General features: G+C 38.7%; 1 protein-coding gene across 4 annotated transcripts in view; it reads left to right on the top strand.

Moving 5' to 3' along the window:
* The window catches only part of USP33 (ubiquitin specific peptidase 33), a 71,012-nt gene that overhangs the window by 15,916 nt on the left and 34,343 nt on the right, over positions 1-20,753 (top strand). For 2 of the 4 annotated variants that reach the window (XM_033225356.1, XM_033225355.1), the window contains exons 2-9: positions 6,723-6,854; positions 7,037-7,090; positions 7,528-7,590; positions 9,048-9,200; positions 12,322-12,424; positions 14,998-15,067; positions 18,926-19,039; positions 19,751-19,829. In XM_033225356.1, the coding sequence (XP_033081247.1) occupies positions 6,774-6,854; positions 7,037-7,090; positions 7,528-7,590; positions 9,048-9,200; positions 12,322-12,424; positions 14,998-15,067; positions 18,926-19,039; positions 19,751-19,829 (717 nt within the window). In that variant the 5' untranslated portion in view covers positions 6,723-6,773. The remainder of the gene's footprint in view (positions 1-6,722; positions 6,855-7,036; positions 7,091-7,527; positions 7,591-9,047; positions 9,201-12,321; positions 12,425-14,997; positions 15,068-18,925; positions 19,040-19,750; positions 19,830-20,753) is intronic. The other 2 variants (XM_033225357.1, XM_033225358.1) reach the window with 2 other exon arrangements.

The following is a 20,753-nucleotide window of genomic DNA, read 5'->3' as shown; positions in this document are numbered from 1 at the left end:
TCCGCCTCCCGGGTTTACGCCATTCTCCTGCCTCAGCCTCCTGAGTAACTGGGACTACAGGCACCCGCCACCGCGCCCGGCTAATTTTTTGTATTTTTAGTAGAGACGGGATTTCACCGTGTTAGCCAGGATGGTCTCGTTCTCCTGACCTCGTCATCCACCTGCCTCAGCCTCCCAAAGAGCTGGGATTACAGGCCTGGGCCACCGCGCCCGGCCGAATTGATTTTTCTATAAGGTGTAAGGAAGAGATCCAGTTTTAGCTTTCTACATATGGCTAGCCAGTTTTCCTAGTACCATTTATTAAATAGGGAATCCTTTCCCCGTTTCTTGTTTTTGTCAGGTTTGTCAAAGATCAAATGGTTGTAGATGTGGTATTATTTCTGAGGACTCTGTTCTGTTCCATTGGTCTATATCTCTGTTTTGGTATAGTAACCAAAACAGTATAGCTGTTTTGGTTACTGTAGCCTTGTAGTATAATTTGAAGTCAGGTAGCATGATGCCTCTAGCTTTGCTCTTTTTGCTTAGGATTGTCTTGGCAATGCAGGCTCTTTTTTGGTTCCATATGAACTTTAAAGTAGTTTTTTCCAATTCTGTGAAGAAAGTCATTGGTAGCTTGATGGGGATGGCATTGAATCTATAAATTACCTTGGGCAGTATGGCCATTTTCACAATATTGATTCTTCCTATCTATGAGCATGGCATGTTCTTCCACTTGTTTGTGTTCTCTTTTACTTCATTGAGCAGTGGTTTGTAGTTCTCCTTGAAGAAGAGGTCCTTCACACCCCTTGTAAGTTGGATTCCTAGGCCTTTTATTCTTTTTGAAGCAATTGTGAATGGGAGTTCACTCATGATTTGGCTCTCTGTTTGTCTGTTATTGGTGTATAGTAATGCTTGTGATTTTTGCACATTGATTTTGTATCCTGAGACTTTGCTGAAGTTGCTTATCAGCTTAAGGAGATTTTGGGCTGAGACGATGGGGTTTTCTCAATATACAATCATGTCATCTGCAAACAGGGATAATTTGGCTTCCTCAATTCATAATTGAATACCCTTTATTTCTTTCTCTTGCCTGATTGCACTGGCCAGAACTTCCAATACTGAGTTGAATAGGAGTGGTGAGAGAGGGCATCCCTGTCTTGTGCCAGTTTTCAAAGGGAATGCTTCCAGTTTTTGCCCATTCAGTATGATATTGACTGTGGGTTTGTCATAAATGGCTCTTATTATTTTGAGATATGTCCCATCAATACCGAATTTATTGAGCGTTTTTAGCATGAAGGGCTGTGGAATTTTGTTGAAGGCCTTTTCTGCATCTATTGCGATAATCATGTGGTTTTGTCTTTAGTTCTGTTTATATGACGGATTATGTGTATTGATTTGCATGTGTTGAACCAGCCTTGCATCCCAGGGATGAAGCCCACTTGATCATGGTGGATAAGCTTTTTGATGTGCTGCTGGATTCGGTTTGCCAGTATTTTATTGAGGTTTTTTGCATCGATGTTCATCAGGGATATGGGTCTAAAATTCTCTTTTTTTGTTGTGTTTCTACCAGGCTTTGGTATCAGAATGATGTTGGCCTCATAAAGTGAGTTAGGGAGGGTTCCCTCTTTTTCTATTGATTGGAATAGTTTCAGAAGGAATGGTACCAATTCCTCTTTGTACCTCTGGTAGGATTTGGCTGTGAATCTGTCTGGTCCTGGACTTTTTTTGGTTGGTAGACTATTAATTATTGCCTCAATTTCAGAGCCTGTTATTGGTCTAATTAGGGATTCAACTTCTTCCTGGTTTAGTCTTGGGAGAGTGTATGTGTCCAGGAGTTTATCCATTTCTTCTAGATTTTCTAGTTTATTTGCATAGAGGTGTTTATAGTATTCTCTACTGGTGGTTAGTATTTCTGTGGATCGGTGGCGATATCCCCTTTATCATTTTTTATTGCGTCTGTTTGATTCTTCTCTCTTTTCTTGTTTATTAGTTTTGCTAGCATCGATGTTCATCAGGGATATGGGTCTAAAATTCTCTTTTTTTGTTGTGTTTTGTTAGGGTGATCTTTTGTTGATCTTTTCAAAAAAACAGCTCCTGGATTCATTGATTTTTTTTTAAGGGTTTTTTGTATGTCTATCTCCTTCAGTTCTGCTCCGATCTTAGTTATTTCTTGCCTTCTGCTAGCTTTTGAATGTGTTTGCTGTTTCTTCTCTTGTTCTTTTAATTGTGGTGTTAGGGTGTCAATTTTAGATCTTTTCTGCTTTCTCTTGTGGGCATTTAGTGCTATAAATTTCCCTCTGCACACTGCTTAAATGTGTCCCAGAGATTCTGGTATGTTATGTCTTTGTTCTCATTGGTTTCAAAGAACATCTTTATTTGTGCCTTCATTTCGTTATTTACCCAGTAGTCATTCAGGAGCAAGTCGTTCAATTTCTATGTAGTTGTGTGGTTTTGAGTGAGTTTCTTCATCCTGAGTTCTAATTTGATTGCACTGTGGTCTAACAGACAGTTTGTTATAATTTCTGTCCTTTACATTTGCTGAGGAGTGCTTTACTTCCAACTATGTGGTCAATTTTGCTTACAAGAGCTCCTGAAGGAAGCACTAAACATGGAAAGGAACAACTGGTACCAGCCACTGCAGTAACATGTCAAAATGTGAAAACCATCAATGCTAGGAAGAAACTGCATCAACTAATGAGCAAAATAACCAGCTAACATCATAATGATAGGATCAGATTCACACATTATAATATTAACCTTAAGTGTAAATGGGCTAAATGTCCCAGTTAAAAGACTGGCAAATTGGATACGAAGTTAAGACCCATTAGTGTGCTGTATTCAGGAGTCCCATCTCAAGTGCAGACACACACATAGGCTCAAAATAAAGGGATGGAGGAAGATCTACCAAGCAAATGGAAAACAAAAGAAAAAGCAGGGGTTGCAATCCTAGTCTCTGATAAAACAGACTTTAAACCAACAAAGATCAGAAGAGACAAAGAAGGCCATTACATAATGTTGAAGGGATCAATTCAACAAGAAGAGCTAACTATCCTAAATATATATGCACCCAATACAGGAGCATCCACATTCATAAAGGAAGTCCTTAGAAACCTCCAAAGAGAGTTAGACTCCCACACAGTAATAATTGGAGACTTTAACACCCCACTGTCAACATTAGACAGATCAACGAGCGGAAAGTTTACAAGGATATCCAGGACTTGAACTCAGCTCAGCACCAAGTGGACCTAATAGACATCTACAGAACTTTCCACCCCAAATCAACAGAATATACATTCTTCACAGCACCACATCGCACTTATTCCAAATTTGTTTTTGTTTTTGACACAGGGTCTTGCTGTGTCACTCAGGCTGAAATGCAGTGGTATGATCACAGCTCACTGTAGCTGCCATCTCCTGGGCTCAGGTGATCCTCCCACCTCAGCCTCATGAGTAGCTGGGACTATAGGCACTTGCCACCATGCCTGGATGATTGTTTAAATTTTTAGTAGAGACGAGGTCTCACTATGTTGCCCAGGCTGGTCTCTAACTCTTGAGCTTAAGGAATCCTCCTGCCTTGGCCTCCCTAAGTGCTGGGATTATAGGCATTAGCTACTGTACCTAGCCTGTTGGCTACTTTTTAAGATTTTCTTTTTATTACTAGTTTTAAGCAATTTGTTTTTGATGTGCATGGTGTAGTTTGTGTGTTTTGTGCTGAGTTTAAATTGCTTGTGGATCTATAGGGCTCTAGTTTTCATCAAATTTGAACATTTTCCCCCATATCACTGATGTTCTGATTTAATTTTTAAGATTAAGATTTATTCTATCTTTGTTCTGTCATCTGTCCTATTTCTTGGTTTCTTCTTTTTCTCTTCACTGTGGGTCAGATTTTCCTTCTTAGAATGCCTGTCGTTTTTTATTGGATGCCAGTCATTGTGGTTTTCACCTTGTTGGGTACTGAATTTTTTCATTCCTTTAAATGTCCTTAAGCTTTGTTCTGAACATAGTTCCTTCAGAACAGTTTGATCCTTTTAAGACTTCTTTTTGAACTTTTTAATATTTTTTTTTTGGACAGTCTTGCTCTGTCCCCAGTCTGGATTGCAGTGGCGCGATCTCGGCTCACTGCAACCTCCGCCTCCTGGGTTCAAGCAATTCTCCTGTCTCAGCCTCCTGAGTAGCTGGGACCACAGGTGCATACCAGCACACCCAGCTAATGTTTATATTTTTAGTAGAGATGGTGTTTCTCTACTACCCCCCAGGATGTTCTCGATCTCCTGACCTCGTGATCTGCCCACCTGGCCTCCCAAAGTGTTGGGGTTACAGGGTGAGCCACTGCGCCTGGCCCTTTTTGAACTTTTTAAAGGCAGAACCAGAGTAGCCTTTAGATTAAGGATAATTTCTTCCCATTATTGAGGCAATGCCATTCTGAGTACTTTATTTCCTCTATTATGGTGTCTTTCAACTGTGGCTGGTGAGAATACAAACAACCCTTAAAGGCTTTGAGAATTGTTTTACCCAATCCTTTTCCGTGGTGTTTTCTCTGGGTTGGGGTAGTCTAATCACATGGCGTGCACCTGTAGTTGTAGCTACACGGGAGGCTGAGACAGGAGGATGGTTTGAGACCAGGAGGTTGAGGCTGCAGTGAGTTGTGTTTGTCCTGTTGTACTACAGTGTGAGTGACAGAATGAGGCCTTGTCTCAAAAGAAAAAAGAAATGTTTGCACTATTAACCCTAAGAGTAGTTCCTGGTGAATTTTGTGCATTGCAGTGTAATAGTGAATTGATTATTTGATTTGATTTTGTTCTTTTTTTTTTTTAACTTAAAAAATATGGCCGGGCGCGGTGGCTCAAGCCTGTAATCCCAGCACTTTGGGAGGCCAAGACGGGCGGATCACGAGGTCAGGAGATCGAGACCATCCTGGCTAACACGGTGAAACCCCTGTCTCTACTAAAAAATACAAAAAGCTAGCCGGGCAAGGTGGCGGGCATCTGTAGTCCCAGCCACTCGGGAGGCTGAGGCAGGAGAATGGCGTAAACCCGGGAGGCGGAGCTTGCAGTGAGCTGAGATCCGGCCACTGCACTTCCAGCCTGGGCGACAGAGCGAGACTCCGTCAAAAAAAAAAAAAAAATGTATTTACACAAACCTGCACGTTGTGCACATGTATCCTAGAACTTAAAGTATAATTTAAAAACGTATTTACTAATGTGTTAATATTTCTGCAAATTTATTGCAATGGGTTTAAAAGGCAGACAGAGGCCAGGCACAGTGGCTCACACCTGTAATCCCAGGACTTTGGGAGGCTGAGGCAGGCAGATCACCTGAGGTCGGGAGTTTGAGATCAGCCTGACCAACATAGAGAAAGCCCATCTCTACTAAAAGTACAAAAAAATTAGTCGGGTGTGGTGGCGCATGCCTGTAATTCTAGCTACTTGGGAGGCTGAGGTGGGAGAATCACTTGAACCTGGGAGGTGAAGTTTGTGGTGAGCTGAGATCATGCCATTGCACTCCAGACTGGGTAACAAGAGTGAAACTCTGTCTCAAAAATAAATAAATAAATTAATTCATTAATAAAAGGCAGACAGTCTTGTATAAGCTATAAGGGTAACAAAGGGGTTGTATGTAGTTATAAAGTATTACATAGACCTGCATGGATAACTTATAAACCACAAAAGAAATTAAATTTACAATGTTTCTGAAGTTCAGACTTTTAAACTGTTTCTTTCTGTCCTAGCAAATTCTTAACTTTTTTTGGGAAAGTGTTCTCAAACCTCAAAGTTGAATTAAGAGCTTGAAAAACCCTGTTAGTGAAAAGGTACAACCAAAAGATCTAGAAATACCGAATTAGACTTGAGACCTTTGTTTGGAAATCATTCACTTTACTTGAATCAGACGCTGTGGAATCAGTAAAGTTTGCGTCTTTTAGCCTTATATGCAAATGAAGCTAATAATGGCACCTACTTCAGGGGTTGTAAAGATCATGAAAATGGAGTTCTCAAACCTAGAGAGATTTTGTTCCCCGGAGGATATAATTTGATACTGTCTAGAGACGCTGGTCATCAGAGCTCAGAGTGGTGGCAGGGATGGTCTGTCTTTTGTGGATAGAAGCGGGGATGTTGCCAAATAACCTGCAATGCACAGGACGATACCTCACAACAAAGAATTATCTGACCCTAAGTGTCAGTAGTGCCGGGATTGAGAAACCCTGATATAATTTAATGCCTATCCTGGTATAAGGCCAGGATACCAGATGATTTAATTTACGCCATCAGTAGGGGGTCCTATTAGTAGAAAAATGAAGCTTTCTACTTGAAGTTTTTTTTTTTTTTCAACTGCTAGTCTAGCCTAAGGATTAGTTTTTTTTTTTTTTAAGAAAAAGGATAAAAATGCTTCACAATTGAATAATGTGAATATTTCCCCCCTTTTATTTATCTATAAAAAGTGAAATGAGAGAGTGGAAAAGCAGCAAAAGTCATGGAAAAACAAACTTACATTTTATTTGTAGATGTCAATTTTAATAAAATGTTTATGTAGTAGAGAAATTTCCAGTGTTCAAATTAACTTCAATTCTGAAAACTCATCTATGTTTGAGAATACACTCTTTTACAGGGCAAACTTATAAACATATCATTCTTATGTTTTATCTTAATCATTTTTAATATGTTAGCATTTTTATTTTTTTTGGAATCTTTGCGGGCATTGTAAGCATTCACTTATTAATTTTTGTGTGTGTGTTACTTTTCCTATAGGTGTTACCTCATTTTGAAAGTCTTGGGAAACAGGAAAAAATTCCTAACAAAATGTCAGCTTTTCGAAATCATTGCCCACATTTGGATTCAGTTGGTGAAATAACAAAAGAAGATTTGATACAAAAATCTCATGTAAGAAACAGGTTTTTTCTTCCTTGAAAAACTTCACTTTTCTCTTGAATATGTAGTTTTCATAAATTGTTATAATACTCTATGAGCCATGTTTTAAAAATATGTATAATGTCAGTGCATTAGTGAATTGTATGGGTTTGTGTCAATATAACCAATGTTGTCTTTTTTATTTCTTTTTATAGGGTACTTGTCAGGATTGTAAAGTCCGAGGACCGAATCTTTGGGCATGCCTGGAGGTGTGTACTGTTTTTTCCTGAAAAGATTACTATAATAATAATAAATTTGGATCTGAATAATCATAACCAGAAAATTTTTGACACTTAAAGTGATTTTTGTAAATTAAACTTGCTTTTAAAAGGTCATTATTGATTACAAAAAATAAACTTTGGAAAGATCTTAATTTATAGTGCTTTTGCAGTTTTTATTAAATCACTCAGGTATTTTATGCTTGCCTTTTATTAGAAATGACATAGCTTTTAGATTAGAAATATGTCTTCTGGTTTTATTTTGTGCCTGGAAACATTTGGTTAAATTTTATGACTGGAAAGTCATTTACTCATTGAGTTTAAAACAGGTAATCCAAACTTAATTGTAAATATAATTGTAATGCTGTTGTAAATTTACATGTATATTATAAAGTATCTTATTTTTCTTCCTATATAATTATTTATAGAATAGATGTTCATATGTTGGCTGTGGTGAATCACAAGTAGATCACAGCACCATACATTCTCAGGTATGTATATAAAAAATTTAATGGAAGACTTGTTAAAAAAGTACCTGAAGGAAAGGGAAAGCCAGTATAACATTATTAATTCAAGTTTGCGCTCTAAGTTAAAACTTCACTTACATTCTCTGTGAAAGGTGGGGAAGGGAATTGCTAGGAGGATGAACGTTAAAATGAGGTTGTGATTAAGAAAGCACTGATTTCAAAAGCGTACATCTGGCTGGGTGCAGTGGCTCACACCTGTAATCCCAGCACTTCGGAAGGCTGAGGCAGGCAGATCACCTGAGGTCAGGAGTTCGAGACCAGCCTAGCCAACATGGCGAAACCCCGTCTCTATTAAAAATTCAAAAAAATTAGTTGAGTATGGTGGCAGACACCTGTAATCCCAGCTACTCGGGAGGCTGAGGCAGGAGAATTGTTTGAACCTGGGAGGCGGAGGTTGCAGTGAGCCAAGATTGTGCCATTGTACTCCAGCCTGGGCAACAAGAACGAAACTCCATCTCAAAAAAAGAAAAAAAAGTGTACATCCAGACATCTCCAGATATTTAGAGGTGATAGCTGGCGTATTAGGAGGTTGAAGCCCGAGAGAGAATGGGTACTTAGGTTTATGAGATAGCCTGGCTAACTTCTTAAAGTCTCAGCTCGTGTCATATTGCCTTTTCCTGCACATTATCCTAACTGGACTCACCTTTCTGCTTTGCTCTGGTTGTTTAGTACTTCTCATGTAACTCTGGCATGCCTCTTCTATAGTGTTATGTAGACCTCCCATTCTAAATGGAAAGTTTCTCGAATGACTGTGTTTTAAGATGCACATTGATACCTCTACAGCATCAACTGTTCTCAACCAGGATTCCTCTAGAGAATTAATTAAGCCTGAATACCCAAACTCGAAGGCATCATTGTATATCATTTACTTCTTTCTGTGCATCTAAAATGGTACTTACTGTGTCCCACCTTTGGGAGAATTGAGAAATTAGTCACTTAGATCATTTTTTGTAGGGCTTAATTCTCTAGTGGAACTCTGGTTGAGAAAGGCTAGGCTTTTATCTTTCCAGGATTATATATTCTATATTGCTAGAGCTGTTTTATGCTTTGACTCATGTCATTTGTGTTCTTTTGCCATTCTGATTTCTTAGAGTAGTTACTAGCTATTGTTAATTATTTTCTTGTGTTATGTTTATTTGCAGACTGCAAAGCAAGGTCTTTTACTCTTGCATTTTTTTTTATATAATGAATAGTGAGGGGAAAATGGCAGAGTAATTTCTAGAGTAGGCTTACATATTGTTACTGTTCATTATACCTTAGAAGTTTATCTAAATAATTTTTTTTTGGCATTCTAAACTGGCTTTTGAGTATATTGTTACTCATCAAAGGCCAGCAGTTTATCTTCTGTTATCTTTTGAAGAACTGTTTTCAAGTATATGTAATTTTGGTTCCTCTTTTCCCTCTACTGTGAAATGATATAGGAGACAAAACATTATCTAACTGTGAACCTTACCACTCTTCGAGTATGGTGTTATGCTTGCAGCAAAGAAGTATTTTTGGATAGGAAATTAGGAACTCAGCCTTCATTGCCTCATGTAAGACAACCTCACCAAATACAAGAAAACAGTGTCCAGGTAATAATCTAGATCCACTTAGTTAAGCTGTAAAACATTCAGGTAATAATTTCAGAATTTGTTATGTAGCTAAAATTTTAAAAAGGAATACTGCCTAACCTGTACTTTGAAGATTTCTGTAATGTGCCTTTTTTCTCTCAAATAAAGTTCTCATGCTCCCCTTTCTTGTGTTGCTTAGAGTGATAGATTAGGGTGAGATTGAAGCCCACCTGTCTGAAGATGGAAAAGCCCCTAATGAATTTTTAAAGTTTTTTTTTTTTTTTAAATGACTCAAGTAGTCTTTATCTTTTTCTGGTAAATCTGATTCCAAGAAAGGTGGTAGGCCTTCTTTGATAGGGAATGACAGTTACTAATTCAGCTCTCTTCCCTATTCTGTCCTCCCTTCCATCCCCTTTTTATTACTGTGAACATTTTACTTATTATTGAAAATAAAGTAGAATATAGTAAAGCTTAGCATCAGTCTTTGGTTAAAGATTTTTCTCCCTTTGGGCTGGGCGCAGTGGCTCACGCCTGTAATCCCAGCACTTTGGGAGCCTTAGGCGGCCAGATCACGAGGTCAGGAGATCGAGACCATCCTGGCTAACATGGTGAAACCCCATCTCTACTAAAAATACAAAACATTAGCTGGGCGTGATGGTGGACACCTGTAGTCCCAGCTACTTGGGAGGCTGAGGCAAGAGAATGGCATGAACCTGGGAGGCGGAGCTGGCAGTGAGCCGAGACTGCGCCACTGTACTCCAGCCTAGCTGACAGAGCAAGACTCCAACTAAAAAAAAAAAAAGAGGTTTTTCTTCTTTTGGATCAAGAGACTTAGAAAACGTATAGGTTTCCTCACAGAATTTATCACTTAATTTTCAGAATTTTTAACTCATAGAAAAATAGGGAAAAGGAAATTAACTTAGAATAGTTGGCTTCTTATTCTGATCATCGTTTGATCAGAATTTGATCAGATTTGATGAAGAGCGAGTTTTTTTCCTCATGTGTATTATAGAAATCACAATTTCTGTATTTGTTCACTGATACCAACTCTCAGGTTTTTCTGTTGTATGTTTGTATCATGTTCTTATGGTAGACATTTGTGATAATAAATTTGCTTGCCTTACACATGATATAACTTAAGGTGGCTAGATTTTAGTCAAAGAGTAATTTATTGCATTTTCAATTTCTCAGTTGAATGGCTTTAGTTAATTATAGCCATTACTATTTCTCTGGCTTATACCTATTTATCATTCACAAACATGTTTAGTCTTTTTCAGAAGTCCGGGTAGTAAGAAAATGGTAGTTTTATTGAATCCTCTTACATTGTTAACAAAAGTTTGTCCCACTGAAGATATCTGAATGGTAATAAGTAGAAAAAATTTAAAAAAAGAAAAAAGTGTGATGTTATGACCAAAGTTTAATCACACAAGAAACTAATAATCTATGAAGGCAAAATTGTCAGCATCACTTACTAGAGAAGTAAGTTAAATAAGCTGTCTGTTGCCATTTCTACCAGAAAAGATCAAGATTACGAACTTTAATTAATGTTGAATCTGTTAGAAAAAGTATACCGATACTTTCCTGATGGCTTGTTAATAATTTTCTGATGACTTGTAAATATGTTAACATATAAAAGGCATAAACTTAATTTCATGCAACTTCCTTATGATCGCATTGTTGACGAAATTGTTCAGAAGAAAAAAGTTGTTCAGATAGATTAGTAGACCAAAACTTACATGCAACATTTGAATCCAGTTTACCACAGAATATTTGCAAAATAGTAAAATATTGGAAGCCATACAAATATTAATAAGATTTTTCAAATAGACATTTTTTCTAGATAGTAAAATTTCAAGTGATTTCTTTTAAGTCTCTGTACTTCTATGCATTTAGATATTTTGTAGTGAGCATGTATCTTTTTAAAAGCAATTACTTTGTAAAAACAAAATGGGAGTATGAAGTCTACTCAAATGTCCAGTCTCTACAGATGTCAGGAAAGTAAAATGTTTGGGAATTAGTGCATATGCCTGCATTTTAGAGGTAGAGTAAGGCTATAATAACTTGGAGAACCAGAGTACATGCTAAATTTATGCTGCTATTTAGTTTCCTTCTCTGTTTGGGTGTTGCTGAATGTTGGTTCATTGTAGTTCAAGCTTCTGATACTACAAGAGAACTTTCAAATTTTGATTTTTATTTGTCATCTCCGAATTTTTTAAACTGTAGCTCAAAAAAAATTTTTTTTTTTTAAGTGTTTGCTAGCATTTGGGTAACAGGTTATCAGTTGCAACCTCTGAATCAAGCCAGTTGTTGGAAATTAATATTAGAATATTTTTAAAGTAAGTGCTTGAACTATTTAATATGCATAAAATCGTGCAGGCTGGATGTGGTGTCTCATACCTGTAATCCCAGCACTTTGGAAGGCCGAGGTGGACGGATCATGAGGTTAACAGATCAAGATCATTCTAGCCAACATGGTGAAACCCCCTCTCTCCTAAAAATACAAAAATTAGCTGGGCATGGTGGCATGCACCTATAGTCCCAGCTACTCAGGAGGCTGAGGCAGGAGAAGCGTTTGAACCTGGAGGTGGAGGTTGCAGTGAGCCGAGATCATGCCACTGCGCTCCAGCCTGGCAACAGAGTGAGACTCTGTTTCAGAAAAAAAAAAAAAAAGTGTAAATATAGTAAATATAGTACTATCAGGAGAGATTATAGAAGTCTACAGATAATGTGTTATGATGAAAAACTTTTGCCTTTTTCCCAGTAGAAAATTAGATCTGAGAAGACAATGTACGATAGTATCCTTCAGAGGTCTTTTTAGCTATGTGACTTTTTAATGTCACATACTTGCAGTTATTGTGGAGTTTTAATTCAGAAAATTCAGTCATAAAAAGTGCCTTTTTAACTCAAATACGTATGTTAATAAAGTGGGGCTGACATGCTATTACCTAGGGTAGATCCTTATTTCCTTTAAAACAGAAATGTAAGTTTACTTTAATTGCTAATACCACAAATTCTTATGGTTCTGCTATTAAAATAACATCTCAATAATTTTTATGGTATAGATGTTATATAAGTTACAATTAAAGCTTTTTTTTAAATTTAAGGATTTGTTCAAGTGTGCTCTCTTTTTTTTGTTATCAAGGATTTTAAAATACCCAGTAATACAACATTAAAAACTCCTCTGGTTGCCGTATTTGATGATCTGGATATAGAAGTGGACGAAGAAGATGAACTTAGGGCAAGAGGTAAAATAATCCTGTGTAACCCTTGTATAGCACTGCCCTTTTCTTTAGAAAACCATATAGTATAAAAGTTTCAAAATGTGGAGGTAAAACGGGCTTGATAATTACAACAAAAGGACTTTGAAATTTGGCCTAGTAAAATTTTATTTGCAAAACAAGCTTTTGGTTTCTCTGGTATCAGTTTACCAAAGCTAGGATCCTACTTACTCTTTTGCAGTTGAACCTTACGATCTTTTTGCTTAACTTGCCTTTTGAGGTCTGTTTTAACAGTGTTTCTCAACTCATTTTTCTTTTTTTTTTTTGAGACGGAGTCTCGCTCTGTCGCCCAGGCTGGAGCGCAGTGGCCGGATCTCAGCTCACTGCAAGCTCCGCCTTCCGGGTTTACGCCATTCTCCTGCCTCAGCCTCCCGAGTAGCTGGGACTACAGGCACCCGCCACCTCGCCCGGCTAGTTTTTGTATTTTTAGTAGAGACGGGGTTTCACCGTGTTAGCCAGGATGGTCTCGATCTCCTGACCTCGTGATCCGCCCGTCTCGGCCTCCCAAAATGCTGGGATTACAGGCTTGAGCCACCGTGCCCAGCCTCAACTCATTTTTCTATTGTCAGTGATGGGGAGGTATTAGGTATTAAGGTATTCCCTTAGCAGAATTTTCAGGGGAAAACATTTGGAAAAAGAATCAGGTGATACACTTCTCCCTTCTTCCCCTAAATTGAGAACCAGTCTATTTGGATTTTCCATATTCTTTTTTTTTTTTTTTTTTTTTTTTGAGGCGGAGTCTCGCTCTGTCGCCCGGACTGGAGTGCAGTGGCCGGATCTCAGCTCACTGCAAGCTCCGCCTCCCGGGTTTACGCCATTCTCCTGCCTCAGCCTCCGGAGTAGCTGGGACTACAGGCGCCCGCCACCTCACCTGGCTAGTTTTTGTATTTTTAGTAGAGACGGAGTTTCACCGTGTTAGCCAGGATGGTCTCGATCTCCTGATGTCGTGATCCGCCCGTCTCGGCCTCCCAAAGTGCTGGGATTACAGGCTTGAGCCACCGCGCCCGGCCTGATTTTCCATATTCTTTTAGGCCCACTGTTGTTAGTATAAACTTAAAAATTTCTGTTTATAATTGATACTAGTGGTATATTGAATGTATATTTAGATAATTATCTGGAAATTAACGCTTTCGTTTAAGCTTGACATGACTAATTTATAAATATTTTATGTATTTCCCATTTTTAACCCATTAGTTTTGCCCACACTATTAATTTTACTGGATACTTATCAGTAAGTGGTAGTTCAGTCTCGTTTTAGAGGTTTTTAGAATTTTAAATTTTCTTCATTTTGCTCCAAATCCAAATAGCATTTATAACTTTTTTTTTAGTATTTATTTCATCTTTTAATAATGAAAGTAAACTGATGAAAGTGAACTTGACTATATATATGGAAGTGATAAGTCAAATGGCTTCGTTTTCGTATTAGCTTGAACCATATGAAATTGCTGTTTTTGTAGATTGTCAGTAGTATCCCATGGTTCAACCTAATAAATACTACTTTCTCTTTTGTTTTTTGGGTTTTTTTGAGATGGAGTCTCGCTCTGTTGCCCAGGGTGGAGTGCAATGGTGTGATCTCGGCTCACTGCAAGCTCCGCCTCCTGGGTCATGCCGTTCTTCTGCCTCAGCCTCCTGAGTAGCTGGGACTACAGGCGCCCGCCACCACGCCTTTAGAATTTTTTGTATTTTTAGTAGAGATGGGGTTTCACCCTGTTAGTCAGGATTGTCTCTTATCTCCTGACCTCGTGATCTGGCTGCCTTGGCCTCCCAAAGTGCTGGGATTACAGGTGTGAGCCACCACGCCCGGCATAAATACTACTTTCAATGCAATACATTGAAATGGAAAGGAAAAGGATGTTTATCATTTATCATGACATGAACTTTTTTGCATTGTCATTAAACTATTTCTCAAAATAATTAAACTTTAGTTATAATAAATGTAAAAGCCTCAATTAATGATTCTTAAAAACATCTAGTCTTAAATGTTAATAGGAAAGGCCATTCTTCCTGTGCAAATTTCAAAGATTGAACTGTTTAATCCTTGAACTTACGTAAAACTCAAAATTTTGGTGATTGTGGCCAGGCGCCGTGGCTCACGCCTGTAATCCCAGCACTTTGGGAGGCTGAGGCAGGCAGATCACGAGGTCCGGAGATCGAGACCATCCTGGCTAACGCAGTGAAACCCCGTCTCTACTAAAAATACAAAAAATTAGCTGGGTGTGGTGGCGGGTGCCTGTAGTCCCAGCTACTCAGAAGGCTGAGGCAGGAGAATGGTGTGAACCTGGGAGGCGGAGCTTGCAATGAGCCGAGATTGCACCACTGCACTCCAGCCTGGGCGACAGAGCAAGACTCCATCAAAACAAAACAAACAAAATGTTTGGTGATTGTAAGGCTTCCAAAAGTGTGACCTCTCTGAATTGTTCAAGTTGCTGTATTGTATTTCTGTGGTCCTTAGTATAATTTGGGAACCATATTAATGACCCCTAAAATTGAGTCATTTTGCTTTATTGAATGATGACTTCATGTATATTTTTTCTTAATAGGTCTTACAGGTTTGAAAAATATTGGAAATACTTGTTACATGAATGCAGCTTTGCAGGCTCTTTCTAATTGGTAAATAGAGAAATTAATTTTGTTTTGTTTGTATGATTTTTAAAGTTATTTTTTGAGCAGAAAACCATGCAACTATAGTAGTTGACTAACTCTCAAGGTAGAACAGGCAAGAATCTGGTTTGGGACATAACCCATTCTTGTCCCAGTGATGTTACTGTATGTATGCCTGTAGTTTCTTGAGGCTGCTGGTCCTTGTGTAAACCCTGGGTAGTTGTGTGTCTTTGAGCAAGTTAAGTTATTGTTTCTTACATCTAGAAAACGAAGAGTGTGAACTAATTATTCAGATCACTTTTAATTCAGAGATCTTATGAAAATATTTTATATTTTTCTGTAGATGGAAAGCCTTTAATAAAGGAGTCAGATTTTTTTTTTTTTGTAATCGTAGTCTTACAAAATAGATATGTCAGGTGGTTTTACTCTTAAGTTTGGATGCATTGAGTCAGGTGATATTACCCTTTAAATTTAGATGCATTGAGTCTGGACCAAAATTCAGAAATCACTGACTTTGACATTACCCATTCTCCTGGATTAAATTATAGAGCAGTGATTGGAGATTCAACATATGTCTACAGGTTGAGTATCCCTCTTATGAAATGCTGGGAATCAGAAGTGTTTCAGATTTTTCTGGATTTTGGAGTATTTATTTGCATTATACTTACTGGTTGAGCATCCCTTATCCAAAAATCCAGTATTTGAAATGCTCCAATGAGCATTTCCTTTGAATATCATGTTGGCATTCAAAAAGTTGTGGATTTTGGAGCATTTTGATTTTTGTATTTTGTATTAGGGATATTAAACCTGTACTTCTTCCCAAAATAATCTAATTTTTGTTTAGACATAATATTTTGCCTCCATAAATATTTTGCCTTCTGTTTTCTTATGTTTCATAACCTTGTGAAATAAAGATAACCCCATTTTTATTAAGTAATCAGAGAACACATCTTTGAAGAAGACAATTTTTTTTGGGGCTGGGTCTCACTCTGTTGCCCAGGCTAGAGCACAGTGGCGCGATTTTGGCTCACTGCAACTCTGCCTCCCAGGTTTGTGTGATCCTCCTGCTTCAGCCTCCCGAGTAGCTGAGACTACAGGCACGTGTCACCAAACATGGCTAATTTTTAAATTTTTTGTAGAGATGGAGTTTTGCCTTGTTGCCCAGGCTGGTTTCCAACTCCTGGGCTCAAGTGATTCACTTGCCTTGGCCTCCCAAAGTGCTGGGATTATAGGCATGGGCCACTGCGCTCGGACGTTAAAGAAGAGACATTTAGGCCAGGTGTGGTGGTTCACACCTGTAATCCCAGCACTTTGGGAGACTGAGGCGGGTGGATCACGAGGTCAGGAGTTTGAGACCAGTCTGGCCAACATAGTGAAACCCTGTCACTACTAAAAATACAAAAAAGTAGCCAGGTGTGGTGGTGTGCACCTGTAATCCCAGCTACTTGGGAGGCTGAGGCAGGAGAATCACGTAAACCCTGGAGGTGGAGGTTGCAGTGAGCCAAGGTCATGCTATTGCACTCCAGCCCAGGTGACAGTGTGAGACTCTGTCTCAAAAAAAAAAAAAAAGAAGAGACATTTACTCTGAAACTTGAGGAATGATTATGAGCTGGTTGTTTGAAAGGATGGGGAGAGCATTCCTAGCAGAATGCTCCTTGTAAGCAGCCTTGGAATGGGAAAGAGCTTGACACATTTGAGCAACTGGAAGAAAATCTGTGTGACAAGGTACAGTAATCATAGAGCTGAATGACAAGGGTCTAGGTTATGTAGGCCACATTAAAGATGTAGGTCTTTATTCTCATAGTACAATACCATTGAAGTGTTTGTATAGTAGGGTAGCTAATAATCTATATTTTTAAAATATTACTGTGGTTGCCACGTGGACAGTGAATTGGAGGGGGAAGTGAGTGAAATTTGACAGACCAGCTAGGAGACTATGATAATGATTTAGGCAAGAAGTAGTGGTAGTTTACATCATCTAGGGTGGTAGGAAAAGAGTGAAGGAATTGGAGATAAACATTTTTAGGAGGATGATTGATTGATAGGATGTGGGTAGAGAAAGGGAGAGGAGATTCAAAGTTTAACAGTACAATCCTAAGAGACCTGTAGATTGTTGCTATTGTTATTTTTATACAGATAAGAAAACCAGACACAGAAGTTTAAATAACTTTGCCAATGTAACCAGCTAGTAAGTACTGGCAGAATTCTGGTTTTTGTTTGTTGTTGTTGTTGTTTTTTTTTTTGAGACGGAGCGTCGCTCTGTCGCCAGGCTGGAGTGCGGTGATGTGATCTCAGCTCAGCCTCCTGAGTAGCTGGGACTACAGGCACCGGCCACCACACCCAGCTAAGTTTTGTATTTTTAGTAGAGATGGGGTTTCACTGTGTTAGTCGAGTTGGTCTCGATCTCCTGACCTCATGATTCGCCCGCCTCGGCCTCCCAAAGTGCTAGAATTACAGGCATGAGCCACCGCGCCCAGCCCTTTTTTTTTTTTTTTTTTTTAAGTTAGAGACGGGATCTTACTCTGTCACCCAGGCTGGAGTGCAGTGGAGCGATCGTGGCTCACTGCAGCCTCAAACTCCTGGGTTCAAGGGATCTTCCTGCCTCAGCTTGCCAAGTAGCTAGGACCACAGGTGCATGCCACTGCTCCCAGATAATGTTTTAAAAGTTTTGTAGAGATGGGTTTTTGCTATGTTGCCCAGGCTAGTCTTGAACTCCTGTCCTTGAGTCATGTCCTGCCTTGGCCTCCCAAAGTATTGGAATTACAGACATGACCCACCATGCCTGGCGGGGACAAAATTCTGAATCTGAGATTTTTATGTGTATGTTTGTTTTTGTAGATCTTTTGTTGATTACTGCGCAATACTGCTTCCATGGATTTACTTTGTAATTCCTCTGATTTCATTGAAAAAGATGTGGCTGATACGATTACACTATTGGTGGCTGGGTGTGGTGGCTCATGCCTGTAGCACTTTGGGAGGCTAAGGTGGGAGGATTGCTTGAGCCCAGGAGTTCTGGAACCAGCTTGGGCAACATAACAAGACCCTGTCTCTACCGAAAAAAAAAAAAAAGGATTACGCTGGGCAAAGAGATGGCTTCGTGGTTATCTAACTGCCTTCATAGGGGGTTTGGTTTATGTAGGTGAGAATTTGGTCCTTTGCCCAGTCAGTTTCCTATAAATAGATTTATGGAGATTCCCTCAAGCTAATCGAACTCATGACAGACTATACTTCCTTATAAATTGCTAACTTGAGCCACCAACAAATATTAGTACCAAATAATGGAATGTAGAAGGCTGGAGGAAGTGCAGGTTCACTTGAAAGTTAAATTTTTATCCTGTTCAGTTTGGGCATTTGATATAAATCTGAAATTTAGATGACATGGTTGGCTTTATATAAATTTGACCATGATTGGAATATGGTTGAAAATTTTAGATCGCCCAGGGAAGAAAAGTATATAGGGAAAAGTCATAGGATCAAGTCCTGAGGAATCCTTACATTTACATGTCTGAGGCCAAAAAGAGCAATAAAGAGGAAAAAGGAATTTTAAGAGGTAAAGAGGAAAAGTAGGAAAATGCATACAATAGTCCAGAGAAGATTTGTTCAAGAATGAGGGCATGGTCGTCTGTGGCAAATGTTACTGAGTGGAGACTGAAAAGTGTATCTGGCAGCATGGAGGACTCTTGATATGGTGGGGCCAAATCTGATTTGAAAGGACTGAGCTCTTTATGAAGGAATGAAAGTGAAGCTGTAAAAGGGATCAAAGAAAGAAATGACAGCTCTAGGGATGTACGTGTTGTCAGTTAATTGAATGACTAGAAATAATCAGTATTAGCTTTGACTCTAACATTTTTCCCTTTTTAAAATTAGCCCACCTTTGACACAGTTTTTTCTTGATTGTGGAGGACTAGCACGAACAGATAAGAAACCTGCCATTTGTAAAAGTTATCTCAAACTAATGACAGAGCTGTGGCATAAAAGCAGGTATGTAACTTAATATACTTTTCTTCTTTATTAAAGTTTTAAATGAATATTATAAATATTTAAAGGATGCAGGTCCATTTATGGAGCCAGAAAAAAGTAGAAGAGAGACAGATTTGAGACAGCTTTGTTTCAGGTATGTTACATTTGAAGCTGAATGTAAGGTGTCAGAGAAGTTTAGAAGCAGATGAAGGTGTCATGGAAGTCTGGAAGTATTTGGACTGGTGATATAGTGTTGGAATGTTACAGCTGCTATACAGCTGCTGTTACTGGAACTTTAGAGTTTTATATTCAGGAGTAGGCATTCTCACAATGATAAAATCGGACCCTAAATACTATATGAATATTTTCCTGCTTATGTTTATTTGTTCTAAAGTTTAGCATTAGGATCACAGTTTACTGTAATATGTTAATAATTTTGTTTTAGAACTATTTGGGAAATTTGCATTTTTGAAAAGTCATGGGGTGAAGCATAATCATTTAATTGAGGATGAGTATAGCAGTAAAATATCACTTAAAATATCGAGGATAAGGTGTTCTGATGTGCCTGTGAAACATATTAGGCAGTTTTGAATGATTTTTTTGAAACGTAATTTTCAATTTATTTAACACTTTGAATTATTGGTTGTTAATTTTTAAAATAAAAATTAAAAATAACAACAAAAAAAATTAAAAATAACACAAATTACTCTTTAAAAATGTTTTCTTGCTCAGGCCAGGATCTGTTGTGCCTACTAATCTGTTTCAAGGAATTAAAACTGTAAATCCAACGTTTCGGGGGTATTCTCAGCAGGTTAGTTTATTGCTTTTCTTTTGTAATTTTAATCTAAATAAATTTGGAAAATGCCATTATGGTTTTTTTTTGGTCCACTTATCTTTTGGGGTCATCACTCCTTGTGTCTTTCTTTTGCCAAGAAAAGTAACCCTTTTTCTTGTTCGTTGTTTATATTTTTTCAACTTCCCTTTATCTTTATCTGTTTTTGAGGCAGAGTCTCGCTCTGTCGCCCAGGCTGGAGTGCAGTGGTGCAATCTTGGCTCACTGCAGCCTCCAGCTCCTGGGTTCAAGCGATTCTCCTGCCTCAGCCTGTGGAGTAACTGGGATTACAGGTGTGTGCCACCATGCCCGGCTAATTTTTGTATTTTTAGTAGAGATAGGGTTTCACCATGTTGGTCAAGCCGGACTTGAACTCCTGACCTCAGGTGATCCACCCTTCTTGGCCTCCCAAAGTGTTGGATTACAGTCATGAGGCACTGTACCCAGCCTTTTTTTTTTTTTTTAAATAAGAGTGATAATATCTCATTATGTTGCCCTGGCTGGTCTTGAACTCCTGACTCAAACGATCCTCCCTCCTTGGTCTCCCTAAATGTTAGGATTACAAGCATGAACTCCTATATCCAGCTGAAGTTGACCTTTAGATCATCTTCAGTTTATTAAAATTTTTATCTGACTGGGCGTGATGACTCATGCCTGTAATCCCAGCACTTTAGGAGGCCACGGTCAGCGGACTGCTTGAGCCCAGGGGCTTGAGACCAGCCTGGGGTAACATAGGGAGACCTCATTTCTAAAAATAATTTAAAAATATGTATCATCCGGGTGTGATGGCTCATACGTGTGGTCCCAGCTACTAAGAAGGCTGAGGTGGGAGAATTGCTTGAACCTGGGGGATTGAGGCTACAGTGAGCTGTGGTCATGCCACAGCACTCCAGCTTGGACAAC

This window comes from Trachypithecus francoisi, unplaced genomic scaffold (genome assembly GCF_009764315.1).
Source record: "Trachypithecus francoisi isolate TF-2019V2 unplaced genomic scaffold, Tfra_2.0 Lachesis_group12, whole genome shotgun sequence".
In the NCBI taxonomy this organism is placed as follows: Eukaryota; Metazoa; Chordata; class Mammalia; order Primates; family Cercopithecidae; genus Trachypithecus; species Trachypithecus francoisi.
This window is presented reverse-complemented; position numbering and strand designations above follow the sequence as displayed.